Here is a 24,805-nt window from a genome sequence, read left to right as displayed (position 1 = left end):
CTGCAAAGAACCACCGCACTTCCTGAAAAGGTTCTGGAGAAGGTCCTGACTTCACTGCTGGATGAGGCTGGAAGGGAAAGGTGGGGATAATGTACTTCCTTCCGGAATTGAGAGGCCTTCTCAGAGTGTCAGGGGCACCCTCCCCCACAACCCTGCACTTCCAGAATCCCTGGCAGCCCCCCGCCCCATCACCATGGAAGCTCATCTACTAGCCTTGTTCCAGAGACTCATAGAAAAATCTCGGAAGAGATCAATTAGCTGCAAAAATTTCTCGGATACCGCTGACGCTTCTGGGGCAATTTCAGGAGGCGGGTGGGCCAAGTTCCCATCCTACCAAAGCCCCAGTGGCTATACTCACATGCAACAGCTGCCGCCAGGCCTCGGGACGACTGCCCAGTTCAACACTCTGGGCTTCCTGGAGCTCACACCTGCATTTGCGGCCTCGAAACATCTCCAAACTCTACAAGACTCACATCCCAGTAGCCACACACCGGATTGGATGGGATGTGACGCAGAAGTCAACCCATCTTGATTAACAAAAACACAAACACAGAAGGCTTCACTTGGGACAAAAGCTTAGTAGTAAACCCTCAGACAAGGACTTTGTGTCCCCATGGTGAGATAACAACAATTTTCTCAAAATGTCCTTTACCAAAAAAGTTTTGATTAGCCATTGAGTGGCAACAAGCAACATAAAATAAACTACTGTGGGCCTGCTACGGGGGCAGGCGTGAGGGGTGGTGGGGAAAATGGAGACAATGGTGGAGGGCAGGTGACAGTGGCAGTGGGGTTGGTGCTGGAATACTGAATGCCTATAACAAATCATCACGAACAGCTTTGTAAAGCACGGTGTTTAAATGAAGTGGAATCCCTCTCTGATAAAAAAAAAAAAAGTAAGAACAGGGAGGCCTGAAGAAGCCCTCAACGGCAAGGGTAGTGTTTTATTTATTTAGAGTCAGTGCAAGCCTGGAGAGTTGCACCATCACTACATATATAAACCCATCACTAAATAACCCTTGTGCGCACCGTCCCTCCCACCTGAAAACCTGACCTCATCAGGTAAATCAGGTAACTCCCACCGCTGTTTTGTAATAAACGCCACGTACTCAGTCAGACTAAAAAACACAGAATCCATCATTTGCTTGGAATCCTGAAGGTGCAACACAGCCACCTGTAAAACTACCTCCTGACCCCCAACTCCTCAGACGGCTTCTCCTTACCTCTGACCCAAGAGCTCATAAGCCAAAACCATTCCAGGCAAGGCGAATCCTCACCTTCCCATCTTAGCTCACACAGTGGGTGACCTGGCAGGACAATTAGCTAAAACTTTCGCAGAGCCCGTTTTATTTGCCCAGTGCTGATGTTACAAATAGCGGCTACCTTGGCTGTTGGAAATCGGGGAGGAGAAGTGGTGAATGGGTCTACTGAGGGGGTTTCTCTGTGGCCCTCACAGGTACCTCTTCACATATTCCCTTCCCTTAGGCTTGGGGGGGGGGGCTGTGGCATCAAAGCTCCAGATGTGAGCATTTCAAGCTGTGAGCATTTGTCTTGCTATCATTGCTGACAATTGTTGTGATGACTGAGTGAATTCTCTAATTAGGTTCCATTGGGACCAATGTTCATAATTTAGAAGGAATTCGCAGCATGTCTGAATGGACAGTGAAGGGAATTTGAAGCAAATAGAGACTAACCGAGTATTTTTCCCTGGCCATAGCCCAGTCTGGAAGTATACCTAGAGACAGCTATGTGAACAGTTACTCCCTGCAACAGAAATTAGAACGCTCTGCATTTGCCATTATTCTAATTAGAGTTTTGGAAACACCATGCTCTTTTCAGAACCACTGTATCACTGTCATCCCGTTATTCTTCGATTTACTCGAGCAGGTGCCAGTAACGTCTCTATTCGTCTCAGCCCTGAGATTTTAGTCGCCTCTCCTTACTTGTCTTTAACAACAGTTGGAAGCTCTTTCAGGGTCAGGGGAATGAGACCTGTTATAGTTACTGATTTTGGCATATCAAGTACGCTATGGGGAGCTTGCCAGGCTCTGCCTGTGTGGGTGATATACTCTCGGTAGTTTCTCAGGCTCTCCGAGAGGGGTGTGTGTGTGTGTGTGTGTGTGTGTGTGTGTGTGTGTGTATTTCTCTCTATGATTTGTTGCCTACTGTCTGAACTCCATCAAACATGATGTGGTAATTATGGAAAATGGGTAGGAAGTGTTTATGATGTGTCATGCGGCCACAAAGCAGCTGCGCTGTCCAGAAAGCAGCCTGGAGCGTGGTGGCAGTTGGGGAGTGGAGGTCGGCTGCTGGGGCTGGGTCCCCTGGGGCGGGGAGGGCTCTCACCTTCCCCCTCTGGGATGCCTTGAGTGAAAACATCCTGGCGAGGAGTCCCTTTCCACAATAGCATCAAAAAAGTTGGGAGCTTCCCTTTAACGAAAATACAACCTCACCTGAATGTTTAAAAATACACCTAGGGGGCGGAGCGATAGCACAGCAGGTAGGGCATTTGCATTGTATGCGGCTGACCCGGGTTCGAGTCCCAGCATCCCACATGGTCCTCTGAGCACCGCCAGAAGTAATTCCTGAGTGCAGAGCCAGGAGTAACTCCTGTGCATCGCTGGGTGTGACCCAAAAAGCAAAATAAATAAATAAATAAATAAAATTAAAAAATACCCCTAGAGCTCGGACCCCACTACAATTTTCCTTTAAAGCTTGGGTATCAAGAATATTGTTTATGAAAGTTTCCAACAACAGGAAGGAAAAGCCTCAATTTAAGACGATCATTGCTCAGAATAGCTCACTATTAGCTTCTTCCGACTGACCTAACGTCTAGCTTTTAGGGACCCAAACCAAACTGTCCGTCATTAGCAATTGCTTTTCAGAGTCTGTGGCTGCAGCAGGTGCCAATGGGGATGGAGCGCTCTGCGGAGCTCTCAGGCTGGGTTGTCTGGTGAGTAAACACACACAAGTAAGGCCCTTTGCTAGGCTCCAGGAAAAATAACCCACAGCCTGGATGCCAATTCTGCCATCCCAAACCTGAATGTGCAGGAGCACAGCCGTTTTACTTCGTATTGCCCCAAACTGGAAATCACCTCGTGTTGTCCAGCTGGTTACCTGGTAAACAATCTGTAGAACATGAAGGCAGAAGAAAATCACTTGGCAAGAATGCAGGCAAGTACTGAAACATCACCAACAAACACGGTGTCGGGGAGAGACCAGACTCCAGTGATGGTTTTCGGCAAGAAGAGGCAGGAGATTCTACTGAAAATCACTTCTTGTGCCTTCTTGTCTCGGTCAGACCAATGATGTCGTACTTGATCATTCGCGCTTGTACCATCAGGTCCTCGATGGATGCATCTGATGCTAGCGTACATGCATTGAAAGTACAGACGATCATTTTTGTCTTCCTTCGTTGTGGCAGCCTAGGTCGGCCTTGAGATTTTGTTGGCCTCTCCTTTCTCATCCTTCTCAGTGCTGCCATGTCGGTGAAGCCTTCAGGGTCAGGTGAATGAGACCAGTTGTAGTTACTGGTTTTGGCATATCGAATACACAGCGGATAGCTTGCCAGGCTCTTCCGTGCGGGCGGAATACTCTCGGTAGCTTGCCAGTCTTTCCGAGAGGGTAGAGGCTTTGGGGGCGACCTCTAATCACCCTTGTAGGTGTTACCATATTTGAACCCTATCAAATATCTTCTAATCAGGAGCCCCCACCCTACTGAAAATATGGTGGATTTTTTTTTCAGTTTGTGTTCTTTTTTTTCCAAGTTTGAATGTTATGCTTTATTTTTTTTTAATTTTTTAATTTTTATTAGTGAGACACCATGAGGTACAGTTGTAGACTTACAGATTTTTGTGCTTGACTTTCAATTATACAATGATCAAATACCCATCCCTCCACCAGTGCCCATTTCCCACCATCACGGATCCCAGTATCCCTCCCCCCCCCCCCCATCCCACCTTGCCTCTGTGGCAGGGCATTCCCTTCTGTTCTCTCTCTCCTTTTGGATGCAGTGGTTTGCAAAAGAGTCATCGAGTGTCAATCATGTTTGGTCTATAGTCTACTTTCAGCATGCTTTTCCCATCCTGGGAGGATCCTCCCAACACCTTTTATTTGGTGCTCCCTTCTCTGTTTGCTACATGGTGGATTTTTAAAACGTGCCCGTTATTGGCTTCCTCCACCCATGCTGGCGCAATGCCAGTGGGGGCACAAAACAGACCGAACGCAAGCATGACCCCCAACCCCCAAAGTCCAGTGGGCAGGAAGGCGAAGATTGGAGCCTGGGTGCCGTGTCCACACACTGGCTGTGTCTGCTAAGCACCTGCACCGCCTTCTCAGCGTAGTGGCCGTTCCCTCCTTCTGCCTTGCTGTGACAGCAAAGCAAATCCCACACTCCTTTAGCAGGTGCCTTCGTAAGTGGTTGTTATTTACCCAAGCGTTAACTCGGGTGTGTGAAAGGAGAGTTTTCTCCACTATCTCGGGTTTCTCCTCCCACACCTTCTGCTCTGTTCTGTTCTGTTCTCAGAAGCCACCACCAATTCTTACTTACAACGGGGATTTCCGGTCAAGTGCGGAGGCTGCTACTGGTGTGGAGACCTGGTTTGGTGACAAAGGCCAGTTCAGTCCTGAGCCAGGGTCCTGGCTCTGGGGCCATGCCACATCCCACACCTCACTGCTGACCTCGAGGGCCTTACCGCTTGCTTCTTTCATCTCAGGAGGAGTTATTTCTCCCCCAGGTTTATTGAGATAGGATTAACATTCCACACTGACTCCTCTATCAGCATCTTTGTCACAAACGCACATTATGCGGGGTGGGGGGGTGGGGTACGCATATTCCCATCAAGAGTGGCTGGTATGGTCGGTAGAGTAGACTAGATGGTAGATGGCCCCAGGGCAAGTGAGGGATCTGGGACCCAGCCATGAAAAGATTTCACTGGGCAAACTCTTGCTAAGAATGCATGTCCTGAACTTGATTTTAAATGGGGGTGGGGACAGCAGGGAAAAGGGGCTGTGCAAAGGACACCTGCCTTCCATGTAGCCCATCCGGGTTCGAGTCTCTGGCACCCATATTCGCCTGAGCCCCTCCTGAGCATACTGAGTATGGTCTTCCTGCCCTCCCATTAAACGAAAGGGTCAGAGAGATAGGCAGGTAAAGGCATTACTTGCCTTGCATGTGGCCTACCTTGGATGATCCCAGGCACCGCCAGGAGTGATCCCTAAGCACAGAACCAGGAGTAAGCCCTGAGAACAGCCAGGCATGGTTCAAAAACCAAACATAGGGGCTGGAGTGGTAGTTCAGTGGGTTGCACAGCCAACTCTGTTTCAAATACAGCATCCCATATGGTCCCCTGAGTACCGCCAAGAGTGATTCCTGAGTGCAGAGCCAGGAATAACCCCTGAGCATCGCCAGGTGTGACCCCAAAAGGAAAACAAACATAAAATAAAAAATGACAATCAACGATATCAAATGCTGCTAAAGATATGGAGCAACTGGAACTATCTTTTCTGATGAGAATGAAAATAGTACAGCTACATTAGAGAGTGATTTTTGGCTTCTTACATGTATTTTCCATAAGACCCCACAATTCCACTGCTAGGTATTTACCACAAAGAAATAAAAATACATGTCCATGCAAGTTTTTCTACTGGTTTTATTTGTAGTTGCCTCACACAGGAAAGAATCCCATGTGTGGGTACAGAGATGACTGAGGCTCATCCACACAATGGAATACTACTTAGCAATGAAAAATACACTGATTGCTAGTGTTCCCAATGCTAGTGTTCCCAATCAGTTCCTGGATGGACTGTACAGAATTCAGCCCAAATGGTGCCCTAGGTTTCATTTACAAGACATCATGGAAAAGGCAAAACTATAGAGACAATAGAAGGTGGTGAGGTTGGAAGAATTGGAGTGAGCAAGGAGTTAAGAATTGTCCACCAAGTTAGTGAGGGAATGGCTGCAAAGCAAAACAGGAACTTTTCAGGTGCTGAAAATTCTCTTTTGATTGTGGTGATGGCCATACAACCATATATTTTGGTAAAAACTTATAAAATCACATACTTCAAGAGAGGTCAATTTTACTGTATATAAATCACAAACTCAGTAACTCGATGTAACCAAAATTTGTTTCCACCTGGTCCCAGTATCCACCTTTGCACCCTGGGAAGGAGCATGGCCAGCTCCTCAAGGGCCACACCGAGGAGCAGCCCTCATCATCTCCAGTCTCAGGGATGCTCAGGGACCAAGCACAAGGCATGAATGCCAAAGGATGACTCAGGGTAATGTGAAGACCTTTGAATACCCATCCTTTTTCCCTAAGTAACACTATGTACTCAAGGGTGCCACAAAGCAGATACTCAAGTGGAGTCACATGCCATCAGAGACTTTCAAAACTCTACAGGACTTCACCTTAGATTGTTGAATCTCCTAAGAGGTGAACACCACATCTCTGGTTATTTTCCTCAAGATATCAGTGAACATGTCCACTCCATGTCAGAAACTCACCTTTCCACTTTCACAGAGAAGGGCACCCCCCCCCTTGGCATGAACATCTTCCTCTCTTCTTGAGGGCCTGGAATGCTCAGAAAAGGATAAGTATCTCAGATCTGTCCTTATTTTGCTTTGGCATTTTCAGGCATGCCATTTCTCTCTATGTGTGGTAGTAAATCTTGACATCTTCTACCAATGAGTCTGGCGTTGTTTCATCTGTCCAACCTCAGGAGAGTTCAGGTGGGGTGGGTTGCCCCCTTCTCCCCAACAAAGCCCTACTGGTCCACTCAGATCTCGGGAGCCAACCCACAGTTTCTGAGGTAAGTTTACTGTGGTTGTTCCAAGTCACTAAGCTTGGGAATGGTTTGGAAGCTGCACAAGCCCTCTTTCCTTCCTGCCACATGAAGTTCCCAGTATGTCACATTCAAACTGCTCCTTGCTCTTAATTAGTCTTTCTCCAGATAGCTAAGTTCAGTAGTGGGCAACTAGAGTCCATTTCCATTTCAACTCTTTTACTGCATGGTCAACCTGGTCTTAGAAGACCCATGACAGCTGCGTTCTCAAAGTTGGACATTTGCTATCCCAATTTTGTCCTTATGGGTTCCTCCAATGAGACACAGCACAGCCAACACTTAATCATGCAGTGGCCCCAGCAGGGAAATGTCAGATTCTTAAAAAGGGCCCTGTTTCAAACAAAAGATGGGGGGGGGGGGGAGTTTATGATAAGTTTAATAATCTGACATATCCCCTCAACAAATTTTCTTTATTCTTTTGTTTAACATTTGTCACATGGTATAACAACACAGACCCAAATATTTATATGCAACACGCTTCCTATCATTTAATTGCCTTTGAATCAATAAAAAATTAATTAGTAGGGGTCAGTGGGAGACAATATTACCTTTTTTACCTTTTTCTGAGAGTATTATGTGTTTATTTAGCACCTTTACTTAAGGAGCTCGGGATACTTTAACATTCATCGTAGCATCCTCTTACATCGAAATAGGCAAAGTGTCAAAATGATCATTAGTGCTCTTTTACAGAAAAATAGGAAAGTCGAGAAAGACAGGAATTCAGTGAGATGACAGTCATAGCAGAAAACTGAGTTTTGAGCTCAACATTTGACTTTGTGAGCTAATCTTTAACACACTCCACAAAGGTATAACGCTTTCTCCCATTTTTATAACATGTCTTCTCGGGTGAACGTTAACTAAGAGGGCACAACAGTTAATTCCCACCAACACTAATCGTGGGTTTGGGTTTTTTTTTTTTAATGTTGACTCAGGAGTCCCACAAATGGCACAGCTACCCTTGTATCTCCATTAAAAAATCCTAACTGGCTACTTCCAGGCCAGCATTTCCAAAGATCCTGCTGCTAACCAGGGGGAATCTAGGATCAAGGGTTATTCCCTGCAGAAGGGCAAGGGTGCCCGTTCAGCTCTGGACAGCAGCCAGTATTAGCAGTCTTAACACCTACCCGACCCACAAAACGAATGTCAGTGTGCTTTGGCCTTTTTGCCTTCCTCTGGCATCTGAGAGCAAAGGCTCATGAGGCCCCAGAGAGGAGGCATTCCAGATCACTCCTTTTCAATCTCACTCACACTGGAGGTTTCCTCACCGAGGGCTGACGCTGAGGGAAAGGCAGCTCTGAGATCAATTTCCTTCTGCTCACACGATGTGAGATTCATTTATAATTTAGACACATCCGGAAACAGCAGGAGTGTTTTCCAGGCCTACGTGCTGAAGCCTAGCAGCACAGATATGCAGCAGCCGGGCCACTGCGTGAACACCTTCATGTCATGCTTTGTATGCCATTAGCATGCTGACGGATTCTCTGGGACAGGACTCTCTGGGACAGCCCTTCTTTCCACTTTGGGCACGGGGCGGTTGTGCGTCCTATTTGTTTTACAAGTCTTTCGGAAAGACAGCAAGAATCAGACCAGGCAGAAACCTGGCAGTTTAGAGATTTAATTCCGGGGCACTGATGATTTCTGCTGGAAGGGGGGGACATTAGGATGGATTAGGGGAGAGGGTCACATCCCGCACCTCAGTTCTACCTGAGGAGTGGACCTAACTGAAAATACCCCTCGTGTGTGTGGCGGGGCGGGGGGAGGGGAGGGGGTGTTTGTTTTCATTTAGAAACTCAGGAACACGGAAATTTTCATTATCCCTCCACCTGTTCCCAAATCTTCACCCCAGATTTCACATTTCTAGCCCTTCTCCAAAAGTGCTTGGTATAGACACACCCTTCCCCGCCTTCCTCTAAGCCATCAGCAAATCACAGGTACTTTCTACTAAAGGCACAGACTAAAGACTAAAGACTTCACCCTTGGGAGAGAATATTCAAGAAAATCCTTGAACTATCATAAAAGTGGGTAGGGTACTTGCCTTGCAAGGGACAGTGGGTTGGGCACTTGCCTTGCAAGGGACAGTGGGTAGGGCACTTGTCTTGCAAGGGACAGTGGGTTGGGCACTTGCCTTGCAACGGACTGTGGGTAGGGCACTTGCCTTGCAAGGGACAGTGGGTTGGGCACTTGCCTTGCAAGGGACAGTGGGTAGGGCACTTGCCTTGTGTGCAGCCGACCTGGGTTCAGTCCCCGGCATCTCATATGTTCCTCCTGAGACCCTCAAGAGTGATCCCTGAGTGCAGAGCCAGGAGTAAGCCCTGAGCACTGCTGGGTGTGACCCAAAAGCCAAAAAGGAGAAAAAAAGTGTGGCATGTGGAGAAGTATCAAAGAAACATCCCTAACGTGAAAAACAAGTAACAGACACATGCAGAGGCGTGTCGTCATTAAGAAAGATGTGTCAGAGAGATGAGCTACCCCTGAAGGGAGAAGGGAGGGGAGAGATGGATTCAAAGGTAAAGGTGGATCCGCAGGACAGCAAGGAGTGCCCGTCATTGACTGGTTACTGATAAGGGATACCGACCGGGTATCAGTGGGTGCAGTAACAAGTGTGCTTTAAAAGAGGGGAGGGGGGTCTCTAAGGGGCGGCAGTGGCAGTACAGCAGGTAGGCACTTGCCCAGCACGCAACCCACCCGGGTTTGAACCAGGCATCCCAGATGGTCCCCTGAGCCTGCCGGCAGTGATTCCTGAGTGCAGAGCCGGGAGTAACCCTGAGCATCGCCAGGTGTGGCCCGAAAGTCCAAAAAAGAGAAGTCTGATTCCACCCAGAACCGGTGGGTAGAAGTTCCGACACGTGGGTACCGCTGAGGGCTGGCAGCGCTCCCCGCCCTGCCCCGGTGCACGGGCCACGGGTCGTTACGCAGGTCCAGGGGCGTCCCGAGAGGGGACGGGCAGGGCGCATCAGGGCGCATCCGGCGGCCCCGCGGAGGCCGGGCCCTGCTCCTGCACCGGCCGGGAGGCCTTGTCCAGTTCGGCCACATCGGGCGAGCCGTGGGCTCCGCTCTCCTGCTGCGGATCCGGGAAGCGCGTGCCCAGGCCGGCGAACGAGGCGCAGCACGGTGGGTTCTCCTCCTGCACTGGGTGCCCGGGGGGCTCCCCCGCCGCGCCCGCCGTGCCCTCCTGCGAGCTCTGGCTCACGTAGACCACGATGATGTCGCCCTTGAAGTTCATCACCTGCCCGCTGGAGATGAACGTGGAGTTACTGTTCCCGGTCACGCTGCCTGCAGGGGCGGGGGAGAGAGCACAGGCCGGTGAGGCAGCGCCGCGGGAGGGGAGGGTCCCCGGACGGTCCCTGCCGCCCCGCGCCCACCCAAGAGGGGACCAGGGCAGCCACATAAGGCCACCTCCGTGTCCGGTGGGGCGCCCCTCTGCTTAGACTGAAGAAAACCCCCTGACCATTGCACCCCCAGATCCCAGGTGAGTAACCAGGTTACGGAACCAGATGGCCCTCCGGTCTGGTCCAGGAGGAAGGAAAAAGGCTGGGGGGATGGGTACGACCCCTGCTCCCAGCATCCCCTCCTCCCCAACACGCGACTCTGGATCCAGTGGATATTTGTCAAGTTCTTTTGAGTTTTTAAAAACCCTATTCCTGGAAATAGGGTTGGAGCAATAGCACAGCGGGTAGGGCATTCGCCTTACAAGCGGCCAACATGGCCGACCCGAGTTCGATTCCTCCGCCCCTCTCGGAGAGCCCGGCAAGCTACCGAGAGTATTCGATATGCCAGACACAGTAACAACAAAGTCTCCAATGGAGACGTTACTGGGCCCGCTCGAGCAAATCGACGATCAACGGGAGGGCCTTTACCTTTACCTTTTATTCCTGGAAAAAAAGTTTCAGAAGAGACTAGGGTGGAGCCGATGTGGGCGAGGCCGGCCCACAGGTGTGAGCGGGATGTCAGGGTGGGGCTGAGAACAGCCCCATCTGGTGACGGCAGCTTCTAGCTCCAAGCCCTCCAGCCTGGCTGGGGAGATGGTGCAGGGGGGAAGGCCCGTGCGGGGACGCCCAGAACTGCTTAATCCTGCCCCAGCCCCTCCAGGAGTGAACCGTGAGCACGGAGCCAGGAGTAATCCCTGAGCACGGCTGGGTGAGGCCCCAAGATAGTGCAGAGGTTACATGCTCTCCTCTGGAGCATGGTGGGAGGAGCTAGGGGATGGGACGTGGCCCCCAAACCCTGCACTTCTAAGCCTTGTGTGTGTTTATACGTACAGAGAGGTCTTCCTTGCCTCGCAAGCTATTAACCTGGTTTGATTCCCGGACTGTCTATGGCCTCAGATCCCAGCCACGAGTCACTCCTGAGCACAGAGCCGGGAGTAGCCCTGAGCACCTCAAGCTGAGCTCCGAGAGACCCTCCAGGCCACCCGCCAACAACAGCAGCAGCAACTGAACACAGCACGCTCCAGTTTTCCAGCCGGACAAGCAGCAAGCAACCGCGCCAGGAACCTTTCCCCCCCCATTTCCTTCTCTCCATATTAACCAAGGCGAGCTCGGCCATAGGCATGAGCCCCATGGATTGTAGCCGTGAACCAACCCTCGTCTCCGTCAGTGCTATCCTCCCCTCCCCGCCTTTTCCTCTGAAACCCCCTTAAACAGAGATCAAAGTGGCCATAACTCTTTGAATTGCCCCCCAGCACTGGCGCTGTCCTGGACCTAATTCCCACACCTTATTTACAACTAGTGAATGTAAAAGGGGTTTAAGAGTAAGATCTGTTACTCCTGTGAAGTGGGAGCCAAGGGTATGTTTAGAGCCCAGCTCTTTTTTTTGTGGGGGGGCGGAGAGGGACAGGGGATGTCACACCCTTGCAGTGCTCAAAGCTTACTCCTAACTCTGTGCTCGGGGGTCACCCCTGGAGGTGCTCAGGGGACCATGAGTGTGCCAAGGATGGAGCTATTTCTTAAAGTGTCTCTTCAGTTGTACTGGCCTACCGGGGTCTCCACACAACGAGCGGCATCCACAACATCCTGATGCATGAGCATGGCTGTGTGAGCAGCCCAAGAAAGGGCAGGGAATCAGGGAGCATGGGTCAGGAATTTAAATGTTTGGGAGACAGAGTCAGCATCCGGTTAAAAATTTAATTCCAGGGGCTGGAGCGATAGCACAGCGGCTAGGGCGTTTGCCTCGCACGCAGCCGACCCGGGTTCGATTCCCAGCATCCCATATGGTCCCCTGAGCACCGCCAGGAGTAATTCCTGAGTGCAGAGCCAGGAGGAACCCCTGTGCAGCAATAAATAAATAAATAAAAATTTAATTCCAGCTGTATCACCCTATTCAAAATTTTAGAATTCCTGGAGCAACATCTCATACTGTGTATACCACTGACATACCAGGAGTAGCACACCATACCGGACTGGGTAGAAAGTAGGAGGCAGCCGATCTCGACCAAAGGGGGGATGTGTGTGTATATATATATATATATATATATATATACATATATATATATATATATGCACACAAGGCTCAAACTGTAACAACATGTTAGTGACAACAAGAGCTTAATGGTCCAGGGTGAGATACAACAATCTTCACACACTTTCTTCTAACGAAATATTTTTTCTTCTAAGGAAATATATATTTTTGATCATTTTTAGCACAATGTTCAAAACAAGCAATACACAATAAATTATTTAGGGCCTGCTACTGGGGCAGGCTTGGGTAGTGGTTGGGAAAATCGGAAATAATGGTGGTGGGAAGGTGTAGTGGTGGTGGGTTGGTGTTGGAATATTGAATGGAATAAATTATTGTGAACAACTTCAAAATAAAAAAATAAATAAAATGCTTGGGAGAGGGATAAACAGGAGTAAGGTGTTTGCCTTTCACACGGCCAACCATGTGTTCAATCCTCGGCCCCACACAGGGCCCCCTGAGCTCCCCCAGGAGTGATCCCTGAGCACTGCAGGTATGGCCCAAACTCGCCCTTCTCTCCCTGAGAAGCTGCCTTGGCAACAGCGATGGTAAGTTCGAGGTGTGCGAATGCCGTCTCTCCTCCCAGAACGTGACTCCTGAGGAAACTCCCAAGGCTGGGGGAAGGGGGGTTCTCCCTGACCATAGTGGGGGCGTGCCCTTTCTCCCCATCTGAAGGATCTTGGTGTGTCTTAAAGACAGAAGGGCACTTTCCTCCTGAACTCTAGCCAACTTGTGTTTCCCCAAAGAATGACCCCAGACTCTGTCTCTGGCCAGGACAGTCACCTGGATCATTCCACACACGACCTCCACGCTTGCATTTCCCACTAGGCACCTGTCTTCCAAGCTGAGGGTCTGGGAGTGGGGAAGACCCCAGCCAGTACCATGCCTCTATCCTGATCTGGCCTTGTGTCAGAGCAAGTGATTCCTTACAATGTGCTTTCCAGGGAGACAGTGTCAAGGGTTGGGGCTCTGGTCAAGCATGCCACTGACCCAGGTTTGGTCCTCAGCACCCCAGATGGTCTCCCGAGCACTGCCAGGAGTGATGCCCAATCACTGAGCCAGGTGTAAGCCCTGAGCACAACTCTATGTGGCCCAATGCAACAACAACAAAAAAAGTGCTTCCTCCCTTTCAGAACAGAAGGGTTTTTTTTTTTAATTTATTTTTTGGGTCACACCCGGCGATGCACAGGGGTTACTTCTGGCTCATGCACTCAGGAATTACTCCTGGCAGTGCTCAGGCAACCATATGGGATGCTGGGAATCGAACCCGCATTGGCTGCATCTAAGGCAAACACCCTCCCCATTGTGCTATCACTCCAGCCCCAACAGAAGGGTTTTAAATACTACTGCAGACCAACCTGCCAGAGACGGGCTTGGAGGGTAAATCTGGAAGTTTCGCTAACGGCATGCACGGCCTTGTTTAGCGTGGCTGCTGTGGTTTCTGCAGTGGTTTCATGCCCCCAACTGACTCCTACACAGAGCCAGGGGCGTGCCAGAATGCTCTGCCCTTAGGGGACCCATCTTCCTTAAGGGCTGGAGTGGATTTGGCGCATGCTTTAGGCCCAAACTCCGCAGGTGCACCCTTAGGACCAAGCCCTGTCATGTACTTTAATTTTCACTTTCGAGAGGTAGAGTTGGGGCCCTTGGAAGAAAGGGCTTCCCGCATCCGAGTCTCAGAGATGAAGACTCCCTTCCCCAGGTGCCTGGTAGGAGATGGCATTCACAGACCACCACGGTTCACAATGCTACTGTCCTAGCAGGGTGGAACCTTCCAGGCCTTTAGGCCTGGCATAATATGATGGCAGCACCCCTAGGACCAGAGGGGAGCATTACCCCAGGCTTAGCAATGGCGAGGGGGGTACTTGTTGGCTCTCCCTGTGGTCCTGTGAATTGTGAGAGTTTAAGGGGAGGCAGACCCACTGCCCTGCTGGCGGGGGAACCTTCTCGCTCTTTTCCAAGCAGAAGGCAATGTCTAGAACACAATGAGAGGTTAAGTGGAGAGGCCCCAAGATTCAATTTGAAAATCTGAGATCTCTAACACTAAGAAAGAGCAGGGGGTTCATTTGGGTTAACATTGATATTTAATCCGACTTAACTATTGTGATTTAATTTTAAAAGGTTCAGGTAACTTGGGAGTTGTATAAAAATACCATTTAAGGGCCAGAGAGATTAGCACAAAAGTTAAGACGCTTGTTGGCATGTGGCTGCCATGGTTCAAATGTATGCATGGCATGCGGTCACCGGAGCACAGAGTCAGACGCAGCCTCTGAGCTACAAGTGTAATCCCCCCAAAATAATAATAATAATAATAAACACCCCAAAACCTAAAAGATGATGATAATACACCAGAGAGGACAGCAAGTGACACTATCACAAGAGTGATAGTCCTGCAGATGGCACAGCAAGGCATCTGCCTTGGCTGCGGCCTACCCGGGTTCCATCCCGGAACACCTTATGGTCCTCTGAGCCAGCCAGGAGTGACCCCTGAGTGCAGAGCCAGGAGTAATCCCTGAGCACTGCCGGGTGTGGTCCCCAAACAAAGCAAAGCGAAAAAACACAGAAATAACAAAACTCAACAAAACCCCCACCCGTTTAAGTCAACAGAAGTAGGGAACCACTGAAGCATCCCATCGGATTAGTACAGTTTCTGTTTTGCTAAGCCCAAGCCTTCCCTAGCAGTCTCTGTGGAGGCCCAGTTCCCATGCCGTGAGAACACGCTTCCCTGTCAGAAACCAATCCCTGACACAGTCACATTGTTAAAGCAAGGTGATGTGCATTTTTTTTTGCCTCAAAAGCTAATTGTGTTGTTTAAAATGCATGATGTGTGAATATTAAATCGCAAGAACCAGAGCAAATACTGCCACCCGATTGTCATGTAGATTTTCTTCCAAGGAACAGAACTAAAAATATACTAAACGCACTCAAACTACCCAGGCGCCACTGGATTCTTCTGGAATATAAAGTATCTATTTAACCCGTCTGCCTCTCATATGGTCTTCCTTTTCACGGAAAGGCAGGCTCTGCTCTAGGCACCTGGAAGAAAGTGGCTTCCAAGCCTCCCCGACGAAGCCCTTCCCAGCCTGAGCCCCGTCAGGAAAGGGCGGGCAAGCAGAGCTGGACTGAACCAGGTCTAGAGAAAACGGATTCCTCGTATACTTAAAATAATACCTTGCCTTTTAGCACCAGTGAACATCGGCCTCTTGCAAAGAACAGAAAAAAGCATTTTGAATCTATGACGTCAGTGAGCTAACGCTGTGCTTCCAAGACTGAGCTAAAGGGGCCGAGGAACCCAGAAGGTGAGATGCTTGCTTTGCCTGAAGCTCACTCTGAGAACCCCCAGCACTGTGGGGTGTGGCCCACCCAGACTGAACTGACAATGACCCTCCCGCCCCCCCTCCCCGTTATCAGGTGGCTTTCGCACAGGAGAGAGAGAAGCAAGGGGGGAGGGGGCACTGTTTATTGCTGGGGGCAGAGACAGGTGACAGTGGGGTGAGATGACCTTCAGCTGCCTGCTGAGGAGGGAAGTGGATGGTGAGGAACCGGCATTTCGGGCAGGGCAGAATCTGGAGCAAGGCAGGGAAATGGGGTCCCCCAATTCCGTGTCCTCCAGGGCCCTTGGCATGCCCAGGGACTGGGCTCGGCCTATGCGCGCCAGCCGGGTGGGCGGCTCACGGGCACTGCTGTCACCTCTGCTTCTGCCCAGGATGTCCAGGTCGGACAGAAGCAGGCTGCTTGGTCTCCTGCTGCTCCAGGGCCAGGGCCGGTGGGGGAGGCCTGAGTAGCCCAGGAACTTGGACGGCTTAGCCTATGGGATGGAGCTGCCTCTCAGAGGGGAGGAGCGGGAGGAGGCGGAGGAGGAGGGGGAGGAAGAGGAGGAGGAAGGGGTGAAGGAGGAGGAGGGGAAGGAGGAGAGGGAAGGGAAGGGAAGAGGAGAAGGAGGAAGAAGAGGAGGAGGGAAGGAGAAGGGGTGCAGGGGGAGGAAGAGGAGGGGAAGGAGTATGGGAGGAGGGGGAGGATGAGGGAGAGGAGGAGGAAGAGTAGGACGAAAGGGGGAGGGGGCCAAGGGGGAAGAGGGGAAGGAGGAGGAGGGAGAGGAGAAGGAGGCGGTGTGGCCATGGAATGGCTCCTGATGGCCGTGGCTGAGCGGTGGCCGTGGGCAAGGGCTGCAGGTGAAGGAGGCCTCTGAGGACCACACCCACCCTGCAGCCTGGGACAGGGGGACAGCGGTGGGGAAGGGCAGCTGGCATTGGCAGGGGGAGCGGGGTCGATGCGGTGGCAGGACAGAGGACACCCAGGACACCTTTCCACTGCAGGTGCTGGCCTGGGTCCGGGCCGGCGGGCAGCGGGCTGTCAGGGGCAGGCCTGGACCACTTGGCTCTCAAAGGCTTAGAGGTCATGGATGCCCAAAGGGTCGTGTGATGCTCCCTGCAGAGGGCAGAGCCCCTGAAATCTTCCCCCAAACCCCAGGATTCTGTGCTCCAGGATCCTCAGTGGAAGGGAAGGCAAAAAACAGGAGGCCAGCGTGGGAGAGCCCTGGGTGTCCCCGCCCCCACCTCACCCCCACCCCCCAACTCAGCAGCCGCAGACAGGTGACCGCCAGCTACTGCACAGTGAGGAGGAAGCAGGTTCTTTCTTTGGCCCGAGATACTTTCCCCGGCCCAGGGACACTGCAACCCCCAGCTTTTTTTGGCTGCCGCCAAAGGAACCCCCTTCCCTTAGCCACAGGACCGCGGGGCTGGAACCACACACACGCCCCCTCCCTGCTGACACCTCTCCTCCTCCTGTGCTTCTGAGAGTGACGAGCATTGCCCAGATCGCCTCGGCGTGTCATTATTTTTACCTAGGGGCAGCCCCATCGCTGAGCCTGGCGGTACTGCGGGGTCTCCAGGCTGTCCTCAGGTTCTGCCCGGCAGGGAGCTCCAAGTCTCATAGCTTCTAGTCAAGTGCTCCTCCACCCCCTGGGCCCCCTCCCAGACCCCTCCACGGGCTACTGGACTAGGAGCCCCAGAGAGTCACTCGGAAGACCTGGGTTCTCTTCCGGAGGTTGTGAAGTGCAAAGGCGCCCCTCTTCCTGGCTGGGGAGGTCCCCAATCACTGTCACCGATCCAGACATCACTTCCTGTGCCCTGGGATCATCCTGGCAGCACCCAGGGGACCACAGGTGGCGCTGGGGATCCAAGCCGGGTCGGCTGTGCACAGGCCCGCACCTTCCTCCGTCCTGCCTCTCCAACCCCATCATTTCTCTTGCTCAATGCACCACTGAGCACCACTGGAGGCAGCTCTGGAGAGGCCCCAGCACTGGGTGTGGCCCTGGAGGTTCCCCAGCCACACAGGGTAACCTGGGTGTGCCCAGCATCCCAGGGTCCGAGCAGTGCTGCATCCTTGGGCCCCGCAGGGCACTGTTGGCTGAGAATCAGCAACTTGAGTTGCCTTGAGGAGCTCCTGAAAAAAAGTCTCTCCAAAGGCCAACTCAAAATGCTACCTCAGGGTCCGAGTGATGGTTACGGGGGTGATGGGGCACTTGCCTTGCACACGGCCAACCCGGGTTCCATCCCCTGCATCCCATATGGTCCCCAAGCGGTGCCAGGAGAAATTCTTGATGCTGATCCAGGAGTAACTCCTGTGCATCGCCAGGTGTGGCCCCCAAATCCAACCATAACAACAGGAAAAGCGACATTCTTCCCGTCCTGAGAGCCCAGCGGATTTTCGCAGCTCATACAGCCTGGTGCCTCTGAGCTGTCGTGCCGCCTCCATCCTCTCTCATGCATTTTATAGGACATAAAACCATTTTTGTGAAAATATATATATATATATGTATCAATAATGAGAAAGCCTATTCGGGCCAGAAACCAGAAAGCTCTTTACGGAGAAGTAATTATGGCAAGAATGGCCTCCAGAATCAATCTGGCGGCTGCTTCTCAGACAAAAATGGAGTTGGCCTGCGAGCCGGCAACCGTAGGCCGATTCTACCAATGCGCTGCACGGCTTCCCACCAGACGGAGACGGAAAAGGCAGCATAAACGCTTAGCGACTTAATATCACCTCACTGATGACACACATCCTCCCCTTCCCTCCAGGCCTACATGTGTCCTGCTGGAGAAATCAAAGATAATGAAAGCCAGACTGAGGAGGTTTTAGCTCTCTCCAGGAGCGCACAGAGCCGCCCTTGGCTGCATGACACTTGGGAGCAAGAGAACCTTCCGATTAGGCCAACGCTTTCCAAGAACCACAGATGGCTTCCACACTGGCAAACGTCACCTTCCCGGTGTCACCAATTAAAAACTGGTCTGCCCCCCAGCGGGAGTGCCAAGTCAGGCCACCCCAGGCCCTACGGCCCCCAAACTAGCATTCCACATGTCCCTGGGACCACTAGGAAGAAAAGACAGCCCAAGAACGTGAAGGACAATGCAAGCCAACTGGATCTAAGCTTGGATATTCTTTAACACCTCTGTAAATATCTGGAGACCTTCACATCCATACTCTGATGAATATTCCAAACGTCACAAACGTGTCTCCATCCCATCTGAGAGATGCGGCGAGGAGAGCCACAAGCGAATGCATGGTCCTTCGGCAGAAGCACAAAGCTTAGGAAGCAGAGACAAGTCCATTGAGGTAGCGGACAAGTCAAGCGTGAGCAGCTGGGCGGGCATCTCAGTGCTCAGGGCTCGGGTCTGGCCAGGTCAAGCACTTACACTACTTAAGTCTAAACATAGACAGGAAAGGAAAAGGACCCAGAGGCCTGAGACACAGCTCATCCGGCTGGCGCACAACCTTTGCCTGCAGGAGATCTGGGTTTGATCCCCAGTACTACATGCTCCCCTGAGCAATGAACTAGGAGTAACTCCTGACCGCTACCAGGTAGAGCTTAAAAATACAAATAAAGAAAAAAAAAAGCAGCATCCAACAGTGGGGTATTCTGTGAGATGGAAAACATTTTTGAGTCCCTGTAGTAATGAATAGCTGTTTGTTTTTTTTGAGAGGGCCATACCTGGAGATGCTCAGATATCATTCCTGGTGATGCTCAGGGGGCCACAGGCCGGGAAATCAACCAGGGTCGACCCCATGCCACGCAAGAGCCTGAACCCTGTACTATTTCTCTGGTCCTGCCATCTAATCTGTTTTTGTGGAGTCAGTGTCCACCACGAATGGAAGAGAACAAATGACGCCAGGCAGATCCCCAGTCCCAGGGCCAAGTTGCGACATCAAAAACCCTGTTTTCACCCCTGTCCAAACAAACAAAAACTGTAGCGTTATGATTTGTAGCAATTTGCCCTCCTGCCGTGGTGACTGCAGGGTCCTGTAGGGTCCGCGTGGCCTTCCTGGGCTCTATCTAAGAGTCTCCTAGGCAGCTCCACGGGCCCCCTCGCCTCAGAGGGCCATGGGAGGGAGTCCTGACTGCTGCAGAACCAGCATGCCTGGCAGTAAAACATCAGTCTCTCAAGAGTAACGAAACGGGGCCCGGAGCAATAGCACAACAGGTAGAGCATTTGCCTTGCACCCGGTCGACCTTGGTTCGATTCTCCAGCATCCCATTTGGTCCCCCTGAGCACCGCCACTATGAGTAACCCCTGAGTATCCCGAGTGGAACCCCCTCCCCCCACCAAAAAAAAAGAGTAACGAAACCATTGTTGCTCTTCCTGAAATTTCCAAGAACTCTCTGGCGGGGGAGGGGAGAGGGAGGGGAGCTCTCTGGGGGTTGGTATGGGGAGTTGGGAGGCTTGAGAGGCCGCTGCATTCTACAAACCTCAACCCAGGAAGGCCACTGCACTCAACAATCGGAAAACCTGAGCAGCACGCCCAAGGGCCACCCGGCCTTCTCCCGGCAGAGGCTCCAGGCTGGGATCGGAGCCGGAGGCATCAGGAGTGCCAAGGGCCATGGGATGTGTCTCCGCCAAGCAGTGGCAGTGAGCTCGATCCGTCAACCTCTACGCAAGGTTGAATCCCGCCCAGAGCAGGAGCCACCCCTGGACTTCTCGTATCAGCATCCTGCTTCCCGAAGGCACCGGGTGACTTCTGACGACGCACCACATGCCCCGAGAATAACCCTTTGGGGTTACCAAGCAGAGGCCTGGGAGACACTTACCAGAGGCTGGGGGCTGGTCAGCGGAGGGGCCTCCTGCCCTCTCGGAGCTGGGAAGCCGTGAGTCGGCCCCATCGGCAGCGTCTGCGTCTGCGGGTGGCAGGCCCATGCCGTAGGCACACTGGGGCAGGGGGCCCAGCGGGGGGGAGCCCAGGAGGGGCCGGCAGCCCACACAGCTGTCCACAGGGCTGGCTCCGGCCGCCTCCCCCCAGCCCTCGCCACCCCAGTCCGTCCTGCACAGGGGCGCGGGGCAGAGGCAGCTGTCCGAGCCCGTCAGGTCCTCCGTCCCCGTGAAGCACTGGCTCAAGCTGTCATTCTCCCCAACCTCCAGGGGCTCGGAGAAGGGCGGTGCGCCCTGGCTTCCGGGCTGCGTGGGGGGCAGGGACGACCAGGGCTCTGGGCTCTGCGGGGCCCGGTCCGGGTACTCGTCTTCCATGGGCACCTGCCAGGCCGCAGGTGCCCCGGTCTCGCTCACCAGCGTGAGCAGCGGAGCCTCCTCTCCCCGGCCGCAGGGGGCCACGCACGCACCGCCACGGACGCCGCCACCCCGGCTGGGACAGGCCGCGTCTCCGGGCAGAATCTTCTCCTTCAGCGTCAGCAGCAAGACGCCCTCACACAGCTCCAGCTGGCCTGGTGGTCCTGCGGGGGCCGCTCGCCCGGGCTTGTCTGAAGCCGCCGGCTGCTGGAGGGCAGAGGGAGAGGGGGACGAAGGCTCAGGACACTCGGGACACCGGATACCGGCAGTGGCGTCCTCCCGTGAAGACCGCCCTTCTCAAAGATGGGACCAGAGGGGGTGACTCCCATCAAATGAGCCCCCCTGCAGCTTCAGTGAACAAAGAAGCGAAACCCAAACGACTGAGACACGACACGGTGTCTCGCGGTCTAAAGCTAATACAAGTGACTGAACCAATCCTGGACTCCCCGGGGCTGGGGCGATGACACAGAGTAGGGAGCTTGCCTTGCGCAGGGCTGACCCATCCATTTACAGCACGTCCACTGGTTCTCTGAGCACTGCCAAGAGTGATCCCTGAGCACAGAGCCAGGAGTAAGCCCAGAGAACCTCGGAGGGTGACCCAAATCAAATATTAGGCTCCAGTGAATTTTGAACTTAGTGCGGACACCCGATCGGCATAGTGAATTTTACTGGGGTGATGGGGGGCGGGCGGGGGCGTTCAGCAATTCTGAAACCACTTTCAGGCATGCTGGAGCTGAGCAAATGAGGAGACAGACGAGAGGAGCGGCTGGTTCATGTGGCCCCTTGGGTCTTGGTGAAACCGAGAGTCAAGTAAGGCAGAGGGGCTGGAGCGACAACACAGCACCTTGGTCGTTTGCCTTGCATGTGGCCGATCCGGGTTCGATCCCCAGCATCCCATGTGGTCCCCCGAGCACCACCAGAAGTAATTTCTGAGTGCAGAGCCAGGAGTAACCCCTGAGCATCACTGGCTGTGCCCTTCCCCCCCCAAAAAAAACAAAGATTCAAATAAGGATGATTAGAATGAAGTCTGAGGTCTTGGGGCTAGAAGTGGAGAATTCAGAAACAAGTTTATGATTTAAAAATAAAAAAATTTTATAGATCCAAAAAGTAGACCTAAAGGACATCATGGGACAAAGATGGAAAGTTTACTACGAAATGTGGATGGGATACTACCACTATAAATTTCTTGATTTCAGTGACTATGGTAACATGAAGGGATGTTCTTCATGTGGCTGAGAGACCCCAGAGGGGTGCCTGCCTTTCATGGTGGGCCTGGTTCTAGCCCTCCACTCTACACAGGTGACCCCTGAGCACAGAACCAGGAGGAAGCCCTGGCACAACTGGCCGGAGCCCAGTTGTGCCCAAAACCCAAACAAGAAAGAAAAATGTTCGTGTGGGGCCAGGAGTTAAGCCAGGTTTGCACTGCAGCTGTACACAAGTCAGCACCTCTGGCTCTCTGCAACCCGGGTCCTGCTCTGAAGAAAGTCACACTGGGTCGGAGAAATAGTCCAGCAGGGAAGGTGCTGGTCTAGCATGACAGAGCCAGGTTCAATCCCCTGCACCCCATATGGTCCTCCAAGCTCACCGGAGTGATCCCTGGGCAGAGAACCAAGAAGCAGCCCGGAGCTGCTGGGTAAACCCCCCGCCACCCCCAAAACCAAAACAAACAAAGGAAGAAACTCAGAGTGACCTACATTAGGGTTCAAGAACACAGTGCCCACCACTTCCTCTAGAACGGTCCAGAAATGAGTGCATGTGAGCCAGCCAAGGGCTCAGGAGTGCAGGCCTGGGGGTGGGGGCGGGGCTGGCATCCACTTTCCTACACCCTTCAAAGTCCAAAGACCCAAGCAAACCCCCGAGGCTCTAGAGCCAGCAAGTGGGAGGCCAGGCCTGGTCCTGCTCTGAGGAAACTAACACTGGGCCAGAGTGTCCCCCTCCTCCTAGTCCCCGTCCTCCCAGTCCCCATCCTCCCGGTCTCCGTCCCCATCCTCCCCGTCCTCCTGGCTGCTGTCCTCCCAGATGGCTCTGTTACCTTGTTCTCGCTCAAGCGACTGCAGGCCTCGTTGAGCCAGTGCCACAGGTTCGCTGGAAGAGAGAGCAGGGGTGAGGGCTCCGGCGGTTCCGTGAGGGGTGGGGAAGAGGCGATTCTCTTTAAACACCCCCTGCGCGTGTCAGCGAGATGAGAGCATCCGCGGAGAAAACCTTCCAGAGCCATCAGCGGTGCTAGGAGCAGGAAGCGCCCTGCTAGGTGCAAAGCAGCCCTTCCACGCTGTCTGTCCTCAGTCCCAGCCGGCTGTGAGCCCAGTGCTGGGCGCTGAGTGCCCCACAGATCATCACCCCCAAATCAAAATTTTTTTGGGGGGGAACAACTTTTTAAAATAAGTGTTGAAAGACACGTATGAGCCTTTTAAAAACTGGACTCACTTGGGTCGGAGCGAGCAGGGCATTTGCCTTGCACATGGCTGACCCGGGTTCGAGCCCTGACATCCCAGATGGTCCCTCGAACCCGCCAGGAGTGATTCCTGAGTGCAGGGCCAGGAGTAACCCCTGCACAATGCTGGATGTGGCCCCCAAACAAACAAAAATTCTATTCTATAGCATAGTACAAAGTCTTTTTTTGTTTGTTTGTTTTTTGGGTCACACCCAGTGATGCTCAGGGGTTACTCCTGGCTCTGCACTCAGGAATTACTTCTGGCGGTGCTCGGGGGACCGATATGGGATGCCAGGGATTGAACTGAGTCGGCTGTGTGCAAGGCAAATGCCCTACCCCCTATACTATCACTACAGCGTCCAGTACAAAGTCTTAAAATCTTGGGAGTACACTTAACTTACACTAACTTAAAACAGAAAAAAAATGACACAACACTAAAGGGGGAAACGTATCATATAATTAAGAACATCTGTTCAACAGAAAACCCTCACCCAAAGAGAAGGGCTGAACCTAAAAAGCCAGAAATATGAGTTAGTCCAGAGCACAGAGGCAAGACTGAGCACCGAGCATGCCAGGTGTGGCCGCAAAACAAAAAACCGAAGTTAGCCGCCCAGCAGGGGGACTGGGTGGCTCTTGCCCTGGAGGCGGACAGCCAGCACCAGGCAACCACGGATGACAGCAGAAGGTCCGATGTGCCCAGTTACAAGTCTCACTCGTGACTGCTGTGAAAACCTCTTTACTGGAGAGTGTGAAATGCGTCCGACTGGTCTGCTGGCAGATCTGCAAACCCAGAGGCCGGCGAGGGAAGGCTGCCAGGCCGGGCACACTCTAGTCCCGGTGGATTCCAACTGCTCGGGGCAGAGTCTAGCGGGCACACGCTGGGCGGCGCCCGCCCTTCCCGCCCAGCCTTGCCCCCAGCCCTGCTCCCTGAGGGCACTGGGTGTGCCCAGGGCCTCTCGGGACAGACTCTCCGGGCCCTGTGCATGCACCGACTGGAAGGCAGAAGGGAAAACAAGGTACTGCCGTTCCCCTCTGGGTCGCAGGAGCAGCCAAAGCTTTCCTTCCCAGAAGCAGGATGAGCTGAGGGTCTCTGAGTGGTGCCTCAATCCCCTCCGGGCGCTCCAGTCTGAGGAAGTGAAGAGGTGTTATATAAAAGAATTCGCTACTGGGGCGGGGGAAGGGACTCAGGTGGAGGCCACGTACGTGTGTGTGTGTGTGTGTGTGTGTGTGTGCGTGTGTGTGGCCCTAGGAAGATGAGTAACAAATAAACTCCTTGAAAAGCATGGCTGGGTGCTCTCAGCTCAAGGAAAAGACCCCACGGGGCCTGTAGAGACAGTCCAGGGGCTAAGACACTAGCATGAATGTGGCCAGGCCTACCTGGTTGCCGGCATCACATAGAGTTACTCCCAAGCATGGAGCCAGGAGTAAGTCTGAGCTCTTGCTCTGGAAGGTGGCGAGGGTGCTTTTGAACAAACCCAACCCCCAGGGCAGACACGTTTATTGCATTATCAGACCTGACACAGTG

General features: G+C 52.8%; 1 protein-coding gene across 1 annotated transcript in view; it reads right to left on the bottom strand.

Annotated features, from left to right (window-relative positions):
* Window positions 1–9,793: 9,793 nt before the first annotated feature.
* The window catches only part of TNFRSF11A (TNF receptor superfamily member 11a), a 52,086-nt gene continuing 37,074 nt past the window's right edge, over window positions 9,794–24,805 (bottom strand). The window contains exons 8-10 of the mRNA XM_056106972.1: window positions 22,882–22,934; window positions 20,374–21,056; window positions 9,794–10,109 (exon numbers count right to left, since the gene is read on the bottom strand). Of these exons, the coding sequence (XP_055962947.1) occupies window positions 9,794–10,109; window positions 20,374–21,056; window positions 22,882–22,934 (1,052 nt within the window). The remainder of the gene's footprint in view (window positions 10,110–20,373; window positions 21,057–22,881; window positions 22,935–24,805) is intronic.

Source organism: Sorex fumeus, unplaced genomic scaffold (assembly GCF_029834395.1).
Source record: "Sorex fumeus unplaced genomic scaffold, SorFum_2.1 ptg000151l, whole genome shotgun sequence".
Taxonomy (NCBI): Eukaryota; Metazoa; Chordata; class Mammalia; order Eulipotyphla; family Soricidae; genus Sorex; species Sorex fumeus.
Note: the sequence above shows the minus strand (reverse complement) of the source record. Positions and strands in the feature narration are given on the sequence as shown.